Genomic DNA, 15,219 nt, shown 5'->3' with positions numbered 1-15,219 from the left:
AAATAAGGAATGCTATTATGGCTACTTAAGAGGAGGTTCAGAGGCTCTCAGCTGTGGCATGTGCATGATGTAGGCGTCTTTCCTTCTGATCTACTTTATCACAGGTATTTTTCATTCTACACAAGACAGGACTTTTTCTCAGGTCACATTGCTGCTTTTTCAGGGATCTCTTTGCTTCCAGTGGAAAACACTGCAAAGATCATTGTAGTCTGTTAGGCAGAACTGCCAGCTACAGGTCAGGTTCCTTGTTCATTGTTATTAGATTAGATTAAGTGCAGTCATAGCTGCTAAGGAATACATAGGACTGTGACACAAATATTCAGCATCTATGGGATATGAATCAGAGATGCTGATCTAAATATTTGAAGTTTCCCTTCCTTCTTGTGAACTGTTGACAGGATGGGTGGCTCTGGTTTGATCTGCAGTATCTCAGCAATCTCTGCAAGGCAAGGAAATTTCAGCTGGGCTGAGTCAGGGCATAACTTGAGGACATAGGAACTGCCACACATAGTTCAGCCCAAGGCAAACCGGATCATTGGGCAGCAGTTGCAGCAAGAACCTTCACAGAGTAGAACTCCGCCTGCTTTAGCATATGTGAGTGCTGTATTTCCAGAACTTCCATTGTGTCACTGAGAATATAAATCAGGTGCTGAGTAACAGCTCAGGCTCTTCTCCACTCAGCTCTGTGTACCAGGGAAATGTATTTTCAGGGAAAATTATAGAGAAGACCAGGTTCCCCTCCACCCCAATCCTGTTTTCCTACTGCAAAATGCAGAGGTTCTACCCAAGCTGAAGCAATACCTCTGTTCTCTCAGGGTGTCTGAGTAAGTGAACTTGGGCTCAACAAAGAGAGTTTGGAGATTTTTCTAAGTAAACAGTAAGTGTCTTGGAGGTTAAAATGTCTATAGTGCACACAGTAAGACATGAAGTGACAAGGTTTCCTTATATCTAGATATTTTAGGCTTAAAGCAGCAGTAGGAGCATTATTGCCTACTGAGATTTTCTGAAGTGCTAAGGCTACTGAATTCCAAGGTTACTGAATTTCCAATGGCCTCTAAGTATGAATATAAATATTCTGCAAATCCTACAAACTTTTCAGTGGGAGATTTAGAAGTTGCTGAAAAACCCAGTAAGTATTTCTTGCATCCTTAGAGCTTGGAAATACTTCTAAAATTGCACTGTATTGATTCCTTCATCTGTCAAATTATAGGTTATACCCTACGGGCTGATAAAAAAATGGAAATTCTTAGGCCCAAAAAGATGGGTTATAAATTTTAGAATTTAATTAGGTAACATAAATATCTGTAGCTAAAAGGTCCTAGTGTTTGTCCATATTCAAATTGTATTTTACTGCATAGATGAAAACAGTGAGTAGTGTAGATAATTAGGTTGCTGTTATTTCACATGTGAATGTTTTGCTGTGACCAGTGAATTCCCTACCAGCTGGCTCTACAGAACATTGAAAAAGGGAGATTTTACAACACCTTCTAGTAGCTAAAAGGGAGAGGGATTTTTCATAGGGGCATGTAGTGACAGGACAGGGAGCAATGGCTTTGAACTGAAAGCTTGGACTTTTGGCAAGAAATTCCTCACTGTGAAGGTGTTGAGGCACTGGAACAGGTTGCAATGAAAATTTGTGGATACCCCATCCCTGGAAGTGTTCAAGACCAGGCTGGATGGGGCTTTGAGCAAACTTGTCTCATGGCAGGGTGGTTGGACGAGATGATCCCTTCCAACCCAAACTATTCTATGATTCTGTCTTTATATAAATTCTTCATGCTTGATTTATTCTTTATCTTTTTATGAATAAACTGAATATCCAAACCAGTTTAACTCTTTTATAGAATTGTAGAATCACAGAATTATTTAGGTTGGAAGAGACCTTAAAGATTATCTTGTTCCAACCCTCCTGCTATGGGCAGGGACATCTTCCAATAGACCAGTTTATTCAGGGCCCCATTCAGTCTGGTCTTCAGGGATGGGAAGTTCACAACTTCTTTGGGCAACCTTTGCCAGTTCCTCGGCTTTTTGTCCACAAGCACCCTCAAGAAATTCTTCCCAGGGCTGCTCTCAGTTCATTCTCTGCCCAGCCTGTATTGGGATTGCCTCAACTCAGGCATAGCACTGGCCCTGTTGAACTTCATTGTGTTAGGCACTTCATGAGATGTAAGCCTTTTGTTTTTGAGAATGAAAGTAACTCAGTTTGGACCTTTGATTTAGAATGTTATAGATTCTTTTGTTGCTTTTAGTTTTTAAGTCAGTATTGGATGATTATACCTAGACATGTTGTGTCTCAGTTAAAAAATGCAGGCTTTCTTCAGGAGGTTCTGGGGGAAATTCTATGACCTGTGCTATGCAGAAAGGCTGAGCAGATCATCTGAATTTTTCCTTCTGTCCTTAAAATCAATGATTCATTATTTATTAATGACTGACTTGACATCACATTCTTGACTTCACCACACCAAAAATATGCTAAAAGCTGATAATTTACTAATGAATTTATAAATATTTATTATCATGTAATTATCAAAACAAACAATTAAAGATGTTTCAACTCTCAAATTCTTTGTGTAGCTCTCCTGATGTTTTCCTTACAAACATCCATCCAATGGTTGAATTGAACAAGTTAGAAAGGAGTCAACTGGATTTCTTAGATTAAAGTATTACTTAGTCAGGTTAAGGTGTCTTGTTGATGTGAATAATTTCTGCACTTTGCATACATTATAACAATACTAACTTCTATTCATCTGATGCTGCTGGTATCATCCACATTCTTTTTTCCATGCAGAAAACAAAAAATCCTCCTGAAATGTTCATGTCCAGTGTTCTTGTTCTATCTCTTTCAGCTTCTCAAATACTACTTCTCTGACAGCACTTACTGAAAAAGGGATGAGATCTCTGAATGCCAGTGTAAGAGGATCCTGAGCAGTTTAAACTATTTTTCTATGTTTTCATACCTTCAGTTGGCTTTTGATTATTTTAGTCTTCAGTTCCTTGTATTGGTGGACATCAGTTTGGAAAGCGCTAAGTGCACTGTGCTTACTTTTGCTTTTGTAATATTTTCTGTTTTTCTTTAGCCCATCAGATTCACGTCCTCCTACTCCTCAGAGTGACTCAGAATTAGTCAGTAAACCTACAGACAGAAGTGGACTAAAGGATAATCCCCACATGCACTGGGCATGGGGAGAGCTACCCCAGGCTGCAAAGGTATACAGCCTAAATTCTTTAATTCCTGCTAGCATCTCTCGTGCTTTAGTAGGGCACATGTGCTTAGTCTACTGCAGACTGATGAAGAGGAAATGGATCCTGGTTTTACAAAAAAATTATAGTGTTTTATGTAAGACAATTGAATCTTACTCTGTAGGAGGTATAGGAAAGTACTTTATGGCATGGATAGTCTCAATACTGATGATATACAGTAGAAAATTAAGAAGTGCCTGAGACCCAGTCTTGTAAAAATTAGAAGATTAAAACCAGAAAAAATCAAACCTGAAGTCCTTTGGTAAATCACTGAAATTCATAAATGATCTTAGTGGAAATAAAGTGCTTGGTATTAGCAGTCTGATTCATGAAAATGGGCTGCTTCAGTACAAAAGCATCCAGAGATACCTGCATCTCTGTATCTGTGGATGTGCAGATGTGCTGATAGGACTGGCTTGGTGCCTGTCTCCTCCTGGAGCCGTTTGTCCCAGTTAGGTGTGGATCTGCAGCCGGCAGCGTTGTTTCCAGTGCTGCACAGAAACCGTGGGCAGCTGCCCATGCTGCAGGCTGGCCAGGTGCTGGCTGGCTCCTTGTGATAACTCCTATGGAGTCACAGCATTCACTCTGAAAGGGGAGCCTTAGGGTTTACACATGCACCAGGGTATGAGAAGTAGAGGTCAGGTTTCAGTGGAATACTGCAACTATGGGGGCTGGGATGGTGCAGAGTTTGGCACCTCTTGCTGAAGGCTGGCTTCTCTGCAGAAAGAACTGCAGGAGAGATGGGCTCACACACAGTATAAAGAGGAAAAATTGCTGCTTTGCCAGCCAGGGAAGTGGGTATCCTGTTCAGAAAGACTTCTATGTTCTGGTGATGGCACCAGAATTATAGTGGCACTATTGTAATTTATTGTAGTTAATTCCCTGTTGGTAATTAGTGAAAAAAGAAGGGGTGGGAATCCAGAATTCTTAAATTCTTTAGAGGAGCTCTGGCCTCTTTTTTAATGTGCCAGTGGTGAGCTGTCTCATTAGCTCTGCACTGTTCTCCTATCTGTGTGTATTACAAGAAATTTGGGAGCTATTTTCTGCTCAAAGAGAAGTGATTTAGGTGCACAGGTCCATGCAGGAGTTCCAAATTGTCATTTGCAGTCTATAATGGAGGGTTTCCTGCTAGGAAGTTTAGGGTTATTTTTTTTTATCCTAGTCACACACCCTGGTGTGTGTTGCAAATATTACTCTCAGAGGCTTTTCTCTCTGCAGTCCCTATGTCCCTAGCCAAGCTAATCTGATCTCGCCAGACCTGAACTGGGAGTCATACTTTGGCTGCTGTTGAACTTCATGTAAGAGTTGTTTGTTTGCTATGACATGAAGGTTGTAGCAGCTGTGTGGTTGCTGCTGTAGTTCAGTTCCTCTCTGTCCCTCTGTAAGAACACTTTCTGTCCCACACTCAGAGAAGATCTGGAATTGTTTCTATAAAGTGATTTATATTCTAAATCTGGGGATTAGATGGTGTTCTGGTGCCTGAGACCATCTTGACTGTGCAAGGAGTCCAGTCTGCACCACCTTCTTTTGTTTGTCAGGTCCACCTTCTGAGGGAAAGCTAAGATGTTGACAGGAAGAGAGGAAGACAGGGTGGGAGGTGGGATGTGCAGGTGAATGGAAAATTAAGACTCTAAAGCACATTGCAGAACAAATTTTTCCTTGCCCCAAGATGCAAATGAATTTTGCAGAAGCACACAGCAGAGAGGTCTTTTGCATATTGTTGCCTCTATCTCAGTGGTGGCTTTCTGCTGTAGTTGGTCATCTTGACAGTCTGATCTCATTGGAGTGAAAGAACAGGTTAAACTCTGGCTGTTGTATTTTTAAAGAGCTTTTCTTTGTACTAATCTGTTTAATTTTCCTCACAGGCCAGTTCTCTGCTCAAAGCAAAGGAACCCAGCGTGGCAGATGTAAATCCTTCTGAGAGCACTCACTTTCGGGTCATCCAAAGTTCTCCTGTAGAGGAGCTTAACACAGTGTCTCCTCTGCCTGCCCTTGGACAAGCAGATGCAGCAGCTGCTGCTGAAAGTGAGCCCTTACCAGCTGAGACAAATAAGCCAGAGTCAGAGCTGCCAGGAACAGCTGAACCCCCATTACCTGAAAATGAAGAAATAAAGCAAGCTGCAGCTTGCTCAGCCCAACCAACTGGCAAGACGGATTCCCCTTCCAGAAAGAAAGGTAGAGCTGTTGATCCTGCGCTTTTATATGCATAATTTTATTTTCAAATTTCATGGTGATAAAGCATCTTATTGCCATATAAATTAAACTGTGCCCTGAAGGCACTTTCAGATCAGGAAAGGAGTAAGCTTGGGAATGAGCCTTCAAAGCCTGAATTGTGCATCAGGCTGTTCACATGAGATATATACTAGAAGGTTCTTCTTGGTCTGAAGTTTTTGGCAATAACTACCATGTGAGCAGGACTACAAAACTTGCTCCATTTGACAGATTCAGGGATTTCACTTTTATGTATAAATAGACTGTAGATCTGCTGGTTCACCTGAATGATGTGTTGCTGGTAATTCTGGAAACTCTGTTGTAGTACAAAGTTGTAGTATGTCTTTTGCACAATGAACATATTTTCCATAAAATAAGGTGCTTTTGTTTTACATGCTTTTCAGTTCTGTGGGGTACATGTCCTGTCCTGAATATGTGAAATATAACCTCATCTGCTTTTCTATCCTAATTTCTGGGCTCTATTTCCATGGTATTTTATAACAAATGAACAAGTGGTACAGTCTTCACATGAAATTTATTTGCTTACTAATGTTCTGTTTTAGAGCACTGATTATTCCATAATTATGTAAGCTCTATATAAGCCTCGTTTGTGCAGCTGCTTTTTAATCAGTAAACATACAAGTTTCTTGCCCTCCTCCCCCATGCATTCCACTGTCTTTGAAAACAGAAAAACTATGTTTCAGTCCTTGTATAGATTTTCTGATTGCTTTTGTGATGCTTGCTGTTGGAACATTGTTGGGACAGTGAGAAGTTGTGGGTTTGAGAATGAATTCCCAGTTAGGTTTGGGCCTTACCGTGGTTATTTATCTATGTGTAATGGCCAGTGGTGCCTCTGTGTTGGTCCCAGTGACGGGCCTAGAAGGGGTGTGTTGTCCCCTACAGTGGTGCATGTGCACACACAACACATCAGCTGTAGATACTTATAAGTGACTTGTCTCCATAACAAGTCAGTTATAGTGTGCCAATGACTATATTTTCGTCTGTTATTTCTCTTTTTCAAGGAGGGATGAAAGATTAAATGTTTTGACTGTGATAACACACCTATGCAAATACTTAAAAGGTTTTCCTTTGCTGTTTGGCTCTGATGCCCACTGACTTCTGATTCACAGTGATTTTGTCTGGGATAGGGAGTCTTTGGCATGTCTCAAAACTAGTCCTCTGCTGTCCCATTTTATTAATTCATAGTTTGAACAATGTATATGAACTATTTGTTTTGAATTTTTTGGCAGTATCATTTTGTACAAATACAGTTCACAAACTATTATAACTTTCTGTTTTCTCAATCTTAAAATGAATAGCTAAATAATAATAACAGCTCTGGATTGGTACTCAGAATATATTAATTAATAAGCTTATTTGTTCTGTCCCTTACAGACAAAAGGAGCCGACATCTTGGTGCTGATGGTGTCTATTTAGATGACCTCACTGACATGGATCCAGAAGTTGCTGCACTTTATTTCCCCAAAAAGTATAAGTCCTTTGCTTATATTTTTACTTTTTAAAGAGCTCTTTTCACCTTCCATATTTAGATCAAAACTCTTCGTTGCCAGCCAGATAAGACATCTTTTTCAGTGTTCAAGTAGAGATGAAGGCAGAAGGAAAGTAAAATTTTGGAGAGAGAAATACTAGAACTTTTGGAAGGTGCTGCATTTGGGCCTGAGAAAAGTGCTTGCAGCTGGTTTTCTGTTTTGGTCAATTAAGCATCGTGTATTGATTGTGGATTGTTACATAATATACACTGATATTTGTGAGTGCTACTCACATGTCCTGGGAGAGCAGTTGGCCTTGGGATATATTTATCCCCATGTCCTGGCTTATTACTGTAAAGAGCATATGTTACTGTTAACAATATTAGCAGAAAATTAGTGCTCTAATGTTGCTTTACTGTGGTTGATTCACCTATAAATATGAATGTGATAAATAATGTTTGGAAGATGCACGACAGAGTTACATATGAAAATACTGCACCCTGAACATACAATTTCCAGCTAGTTCTGATCTTCATTGGAGCCTCTTGCAACATTTATAGTTCTCTTTCAACATATACTCTAGTCACTTGATGAAAGTCATTGAGTAACAACTAAAGTAGCTTGTGTACTTTGTTTTTCTTTTTTTGCTTGCTTAAACTCAGCTGCTGTAATATTAGCATTTCAATAAAACTGAGAAGGATTAGTTATATGAGGAAAATGTTAGATTGAAAATTTCTTTCTCAAATGCATGCATATAAATCTGGAGTGGAAAGCAGTTTGATGAACTTGCAGTTTGTAATAATGATCTCATCAGATTTTAAGTGAGTGTAACGGTTTATTGTTTCTGAAAATTTGAATCCTAGTAGTTTACATGTAGAGTGTTTTATTTATATATACATGATACATAAATACACAAACATACACATTATTTGTTTGGGTTTAGCTATCAGTTTATATAATTAATATAAATTAAGTAATAAACTTAAATGCTTATTCTTGCTCCTGCGTGGGAGTAGTTCTGCTAGTTTAAACTCTGCTTATTGTACTGTTATTTTGTCTACTAAGATTATACAGTTTATTGTCTTATTTTCCTAGCTCTTATAAGTAAGTGAAGCTGTAATTATGCATGCCTAGTTAGGCAAGTAAGTAGAAGCAATCTAGTATTGGAGGGCACATGAGGCCTGTAGTAGTTTGTTTTGTTTTGCTGTAAAATTTAAACAAAGGTTTTTTGGGTTTTTTTTTGTTTGTTTGTTTGTTTGTTTTTTTTCTCCTAAGCGTGTGTCTCAGTGCTTGTTAAAGGGAGTGAATTTGGGAATGAAGAGTGAATTCCTGATCTTTCTTTTCCAGTGGGGATAATGCCCAAAGCAAGAACACGGCCGACGTGGGGCCACGGCCAGCCAGCCACTCTCCGCAGTCTGTTGGGAGCTCAGGTGTTGACAGTGGGGCTGAAAGCACCTCGGATGGAATTCGGGATTTGCCCTCCATCGCCATTTCTCTCTGCGGAGGCCTCACTGAGAACAAAGAGATAACCAAAGGTACAGGATGACTCTGTGAGTTGCAGACATGCTGGCAGCTGGGTTTGAGCTTCCCAGCCTGAGGCTGCAGAGCCCTCCTGTGGCTGTGCTTGGCGCTGAGTTGAGAAGATAAATTCTGGCTATGTAATGATAAACTTCCTAGAATTTCTCATGATTTTTAACACATTTGAACAATCCACTATATGAGAAAATTTGTAGAAGTATTTTATTGGTATTTTTTCTTCCTGATAGTGCTGTTTTGTATCACAGTAGTGTTAATGATACTTCTGCCACTTACTACAGTATATAGCTAGGAAATTTACAGCTGTTGGAGTCAAGAGTGAAACAGGTGGCCCATAATCGGGCACATGAGGAGAAGGGGTTGAAAAGTTTAACCTGATTCCTGCCCTACCTCCAGTTTCTTGTGTACCTTTTAGATAAATCACAATACTTTGTGCCTTAAACTTACAGTGGCATAATGTAAAAATAAATGTGTTAAGATTTGCACTTTCTGCAGTAATGTGCATCATAAAATCATATGAGCCTGACTTTGCTCAAAAGCTACTTATTAAAACTTTTCAAATATATGGTGATTTATTTGAGTCATACTGTCATCTGAATCACTTGTAAATTATGTAGTTTTTCTAAAAGGAGATTTTCCTCCCTCACAGTTCCATCCTGAGCTTACACTTTAGGTTGTATTTTGAAAGGAAAGACACCCAGAAACAAAGAAACCCTCATCTTCTGATATTGAGAGTCTCTGAACTACTTGCTTCCATATTGCAATTATATCTCAGCACCCTTGTAATGAACATGATACCAGTGTGTCTGAGAGGTGCTGAGAGGTTTGGGTTGGCCCATCTCAGGCATCTATAAATGCATGCTTTACAAATGTAACTTCTTTCCCCCACAGAAGAATTCTTAGAACATGCAGTAACGTATCAGCAGTTTGTGGACAATCCTGCTATCATTGATGACCCTAACCTTGTGGTTAAGATTGGAAATAAGTAAGTATTTCAGAAAAAAAAAATACCGTTGTAACAAAGACACTTCTTTGTCACTTCAGTGCATTACATCAGTATAACTGTAGCTGAAAACTAGGTTTTGAATGTTTGTAGCTTGGATTCACCCAGAAACAGTCAACTCCCTAGTGAATTCAGGTCCTTCTACTTACCTTTCTTTGCATTGAAAGTAAAGAGCAGTTTCAGATGACCTATTACAGCTGACACAGTTTGAATTTCAGGAAGCTGTTACTAAATGCTAATAGTATTCACATTCAATTGACAGAGTAAAAATATAATATGATGTGAACTTGCTAAGGCTTGCCCTGAGCCAGTTTGAATAATTAATATTTACAGGGATATGTCAGTCTGCTTGCAGTCACTCAGTTCCAAGCAGTTTTTTATATATACTGAATATTTTGCTAATATGCCTCTATGGAGTCATTGCTTTTCGAGACTTGTCAAACTTTATCCACTGAGTATGGGGCTTCCATTTCTGCAAAGCTGAGACATTACTATTTTGTATGTTTATATTGCTGGCAGCAGGGCAGTGCTGTGGTCTAAGCCAGATACAACTTTTTGGGAGGTGTTCTTTAACTTGAGAGTTCCTTGCAAACAGTGGTAGAGGAGAGATCACAGCTTTGTTCTGCACTTAGAGAGGTTTGACTACCCTTAGTTACAACATGGCTCACTCAAGGCTGATGTACCAGGTAATAGCTTGTATAGTGTATGCTGCAGCCTCACACCTGACCCCTCTGTGGTCTGAGGTGAACCACTTACTGCTTCCCTGACACTGTTCTCTGAATCTGATGGTAGTATTTGTCTGCCTACTGAATGTATTGGGAAGAGAAGGAGGCCTTAGTGAGGATCTTAATGTCATAGTCTCTTAATGTTGTATGAGCTTCATCTTCCCTAGACAGTGGATACAGTAATTGTGCTATTGTGTGCAACAAGAGTTGAGCCATACACACAATAGGAGGAGCTTGACATCCTACTGACTACACCCCCTAAGTTTTATGTAGTTCCTTAATGGAAAAACAATGGCTTGTGCTGTGATAAAGAGGAATATAATAAGGAGTAATAAATAATAATATAATAACTAATAATAGCTGGATGGAAGCAGCCAGAGAGTTGTGGTCAACAGCTCTGTCCGGATGGAAGCTGGTGATGAGTGGTGTCCCTGAGGGCTCAGTCATGGGTCTGGTGCTCTTCAGTATCTTTGTCAATGACACAGACGGTGGGACTGAGTACACCCTCAGCACATTTGCAGGTGACACAAACCTGAGTGGTGCAGTGGAGCCAACAGAAGGAAGTGATACTATCCAGAGGGACCTGGATGAACATGAGAAAAGGGCCTATAAAAAACTCATGAAATTAAAACAAGTTAAAATGCAAGGTGCTGCAGCTGGTTTGGGGCAATTCCAGATATGAGTACAGGCTGGGAGATGAACTCACAGAGAGCAGTCCTGTAGAGAAGGATTTGGGGATTCTAGTGAATGAAAATCTGGACATGAGCCAAGAGTGTGTGTTTGCAGCCCAGAAAGGCAAACATGTCCTGGGCTGCACCCAAAGCAGCGTCTAGGGAGGGATTCTGCCCCTCTGCTCTGGTGAGACCCCACCTGCAGTGCTGCATCCAGTCCTGGGGTCCCCAGCACAGGAAGGATGTGGATATGTTGGAGTAAGTCCAGAGGAGGGACATAAGGGTGATCAGAGGGCTGGAGTGCCTCTCCTATGAAGACAGGCTGAGAGGGTTGGGGTTCAGCCTGGAAAAGAGTAGGCACTGGGGAGTTTTATTGCAGCTCTTTAGTACTTAAAGGGGACTTAGAGAAAAAAAAGGGAGAGCAACTTTTTAATAGTGATAAGATACAGGGGAACAGTTTTAGATGAAAAAAGGAGAGGTCTAGATTAGATGTAAGGAGGAATTCTTTTTTTCTGTAAGGATGGTGAGTTATTGGAGCAGGTTGTCCAGAGAAATGGTGGATGTGCCATCCCTGGAAGTGCTTAAGGCCAGATTGGATGGGCCCCTGAGCAACCTGATCAAGTGGAAGGTGTTCCAAGGCAGGTGAGGGGGAATTAGGTGATCTTTAAGGTCCCTTCCAACCCAATCATTCTGTGCTAAATATTTGTGAGCATTCTGTGGATTAAGATGGGTCTATTATTACTAGTGCAGGCCAGAGTTTGACCTGTGCTTCATGGCTTTGATCTGCCAGGTGGTGAGTACCAGGTAGATTGTGAATTGGGACTTTGGGATAACAAAACAATGTAATTGTCTCCCTTGCATACCCAGGTACTACAACTGGACGACAGCTGGTCCCCTTCTGCTGGCAATGCAGGCATTCCAGAAACCTTTGCCAAAGGTGAGATTGAATATGAAGGCTGGTAAGAGGAGGAGTTTTGAAATTATGCTACTGATTAAGGGAGGGTAGATTCTCTTGTTGTACAAGAGAATCTACACATCAGTAAAATCCACTCACACGTAAACATTTGTCTGTCCTACATTATGGCCTAAATAAGGACTAAGTTGGGTCTGTGAACAGTGTTTGTTTGCTAGGCTAAAGTTATGACAACTATTTTGAAGTAAGAAAACTTATTTTTTACTTCATTAATATGGATTATAAACATAAATGATATTGACCCCTGTTAGTGTTTGCTGTAGCTGAATACTTGGTGTTTACTTTCTGTTTTTTATGTATACATCATGCTAAATAAATATAACTAACCTCAGTGAATAAGCTTTAAGTACTAGATGAGGAAGGCCTGAAACTTGCTAGCTCTTTGTTTCTCAGTTAGTTGTTCATAATCTAGGTAAGTAGTGCCAGATAGCTTTGAGTGTGACGTGTGTGTTGTCTTATATAACTGTGCTGAAGAAGTTCAGTGCCACATGACCTGGTGGCACGTAGGTGCTCGTGACAGAAATACTGTAAATGTATATAAAGAAGTAGTATCACCACTATTTTGTGTCCTGTTTAATGGATTTAATGAATTTTTGAACCTAAACTTTCCTCCTGCCTTTTGCAGCATTTTATATATCTTTGGAATTGTTCTGTGTGTATTCAAATGCTATCTCTGTTCCCATCACTGTGGACTAAAATTTTCTTTAAAGCCCAGAATACTCTCTGCTAATGTTTCTTAGTGCCACATTACTTCCATATGCACTCATGTGCAGCTGCATGGTACCATCCCAGTATAAAAAAAAATGAGCCTAAAAATCCCAAGTGTCTGGTAAACATGGCTTGAATTTCAGAGATGTCACAGAGCCAGATGTTTTGTGCATTACTGCAAATGTTCTAGTAATCATAAAAGGTGGGATTCATCCCATGGAGCTCAAGTGCCTACAGAAGGTACATAGTTATCCTACTCTGTATTTGTTGGGTGCTCACAAAGTGTGGTTCAGACTTTGATAGGTGCCTTTTGGACCTTCAGGGGCAATAAAAATAATGTAAGGTAACTGCATTTTAAATTAAGCACTTTGAAGCCTGAGCCAGATGTCTTGGGTTTTGCCTAGGATGGGTAAATGGAAAGTAGTGTTATAAAATATTTTCCCATAATATTACAGGAGATGGCAATTCTTCAGCTTTATACTTAAGTCATTATTCATATAGTTTATCAGTTGAGAAAAATCTTCTATGAGGGTGTAATTCAATGTGCTTGAGTTTTTTAATGGCTAATTTATATTCTGAATGCTGATAACTTTCTAGAGAGTTCAGTTTGAATTTAGTGGAGAAGCCAGTATTTATAGTTGGAACAATCTGTATGATTGGAAAGGTTTTACTTGCTTTATGGTACTTCTGAAACTAAAATGACTCATTTCTGTTACCAGTTATCTTACTAGTTTTCTTCCTGACTTGTTACTTAGAGTTTTAATTTGCTGTAGTAATGAAGCTAAGGAATTGAAATACTAAGTTACTTTATTAATAAACAATTTATGAAGTGTTTGAAAATGGAAGTTTTTGCAAAACAGATTCACTGATATTCTATAAAATACATTAAATGCACATCTACTTATAAGCATGTGAGTTCCCTCCCCAATAGTCTATAGGACATCTGCTTGAAGTTGTTGCCATGTTTGAGAATCTCCTTAGATTGTAGCCATTGTTCTCAATGGTGTAACTCCATTCTCTCTAACTCCATCTACTCCCTGTTTTTTGTCTTTTGTTTGAAAAAACTCAACTTTATTCCTCTGTCATTTCTTTTTTTTCCTCATATACTTTAGATAATATAGTGAAGAAAACCTATGGAAAAACTGAGGAACCCATTGTGCCACACATTATCTGAACACAGCCCTCTCTTAATTGCCAAGAGTTCTTCAAATTTTTTTGTAAAATTTTTAAAAATCGTTAATCACAATCACAGCTTTCTTCTGGTGACCTTACTTGCAGTGGAAGCTATCAGCTCAGAAATAGTGGCCAAGCTGTTCTAGGGTGTACCAAACCCTGTGGCCACTTTTAACGTAATATTTTCCTGTTCCATCTGTTGCTTGTCTCTGAGTGAAAGAATTTAGCTTCCCTTGTTACAATGCATAAGGCTCCAGTTATTATGGATATTGAAAGAAACTTTTCTACTGGTGTTCAGTGTGTAGAACCAATGAAAGGTAGAAAAAGGTTTATAAAAAGAAACAGTTCTAACATTTTCAGTCAAATTCATAGCATGATAATTCATACACTCATAATTCATAAACTCATAAAAGCTGGTAACTTTTTTTGCTTTTTTCTAAGCTGGTGATTAAATACAAACTTTGTAAAAAACTCTCTTGCATGTCAGTTTGTTACTGTTTTGCATGATGCCTCTTTCCAGAAGTAATTTTTTTTTTAATGTATAATTTGTACTAAATAACTTAGAAACAGCAGGTTTTTCATTCTAGATATTATACTAACATCTCTTTATGCTTTTTTTCTTCTTTGATTTGATTTCTTTTTCATTTTCCTTTTAAAAATACCATAAGTATTCATGCTTAAGTTACTTCAGAGCAGCTCTGGATACCATTAGATTTTGCTTTAGTAGTATTTATGGTCCACAGACAGTATGTTTACTTTTATTCTATTTATTATCAGTTAAAATTGTGTGTTTGACACTTTTTCATTTACGTATGTCAGGTTGTCCTTTATTTTGGGCCTTTTTTATGTTACCATCCATTTGTCACAGGCAACTGTGGAATCTATAATGAGGGACAAGATGCCCAAGAAAGGTGGAAGATGGTGGTTTTCATGGCGAGGGAGGAACAGCACTATTAAAGAGGTAAGTTGAAGAAGCAAGCAGTGTTTCCTTCTAGTTGCAGTGGGAAGGCGGGGCATCTGTATATTCATCTGTCAGAACTTTACTTCAGAGAGTAACTTGGTACTCAGTTTGACTGAGGATATATACATTAAACATGGTCTGAAGTCTGGTTTGTTTTGACTTGAGAAAGCTTTGGATAGGATCCTATCTGAAGCTTTTGCCTGGAGAGTTTTGGTTGTGCATTAGTTTTTGTTACGTAGATCTGAGGCAGTAGTATCTAATGTTTTAAATCTCTGATTGGAAGCCTAGAATCAGAGAGTTGTGCCACTAATTTAAAGTTTTCACACATATTACCTACCTTTCTGCAGCTTTCTTTTGATGGTCGAAGAGCAGACAAATTTATGAGTAGTGTTAGCTGTAAAATTCAGCAAAATCTAAGATGGCAAACTGATTATATATATTGGTTTGAAAGTATTTTTGAGTTTCTTTTCAGAGCATTAGAAGTTGCTGATAACAATCTTAAAGTAATTAGAACATTAGAAAAGTGAA

General features: G+C 39.0%; 1 protein-coding gene across 5 annotated transcripts in view; it reads left to right on the top strand.

Annotated features, from left to right (window-relative positions):
* The window catches only part of LPIN1 (lipin 1), an 81,899-nt gene that overhangs the window by 47,126 nt on the left and 19,554 nt on the right, over positions 1 to 15,219 (top strand). For 3 of the 5 annotated variants that reach the window (XM_086875844.1, XM_086875846.1, XM_086875847.1), the window contains 7 exons: positions 3,078 to 3,207; positions 5,106 to 5,415; positions 6,847 to 6,940; positions 8,289 to 8,476; positions 9,369 to 9,462; positions 11,744 to 11,813; positions 14,599 to 14,691. In XM_086875844.1, coding sequence (XP_086731970.1) covers positions 3,078 to 3,207; positions 5,106 to 5,415; positions 6,847 to 6,940; positions 8,289 to 8,476; positions 9,369 to 9,462; positions 11,744 to 11,813; positions 14,599 to 14,691 — 979 coding nt within the window. Of the gene's footprint in view, positions 1 to 3,077; positions 3,208 to 5,105; positions 5,416 to 6,846; positions 6,941 to 8,288; positions 8,477 to 9,368; positions 9,463 to 11,743; positions 11,814 to 14,398; positions 14,477 to 14,598; positions 14,692 to 15,219 lie in introns of all 5 variants that reach the window. The other 2 variants (XM_023922609.2, XM_086875848.1) reach the window with 1 other exon arrangement.

The sequence above is a fragment of the Cyanistes caeruleus genome, chromosome 2, assembly GCF_971803275.1.
Source record: "Cyanistes caeruleus chromosome 2, bCyaCae1.hap1.1, whole genome shotgun sequence".
Classification (NCBI taxonomy): domain Eukaryota; kingdom Metazoa; phylum Chordata; class Aves; order Passeriformes; family Paridae; genus Cyanistes; species Cyanistes caeruleus.
Note: the sequence above shows the minus strand (reverse complement) of the source record. Positions and strands in the feature narration are given on the sequence as shown.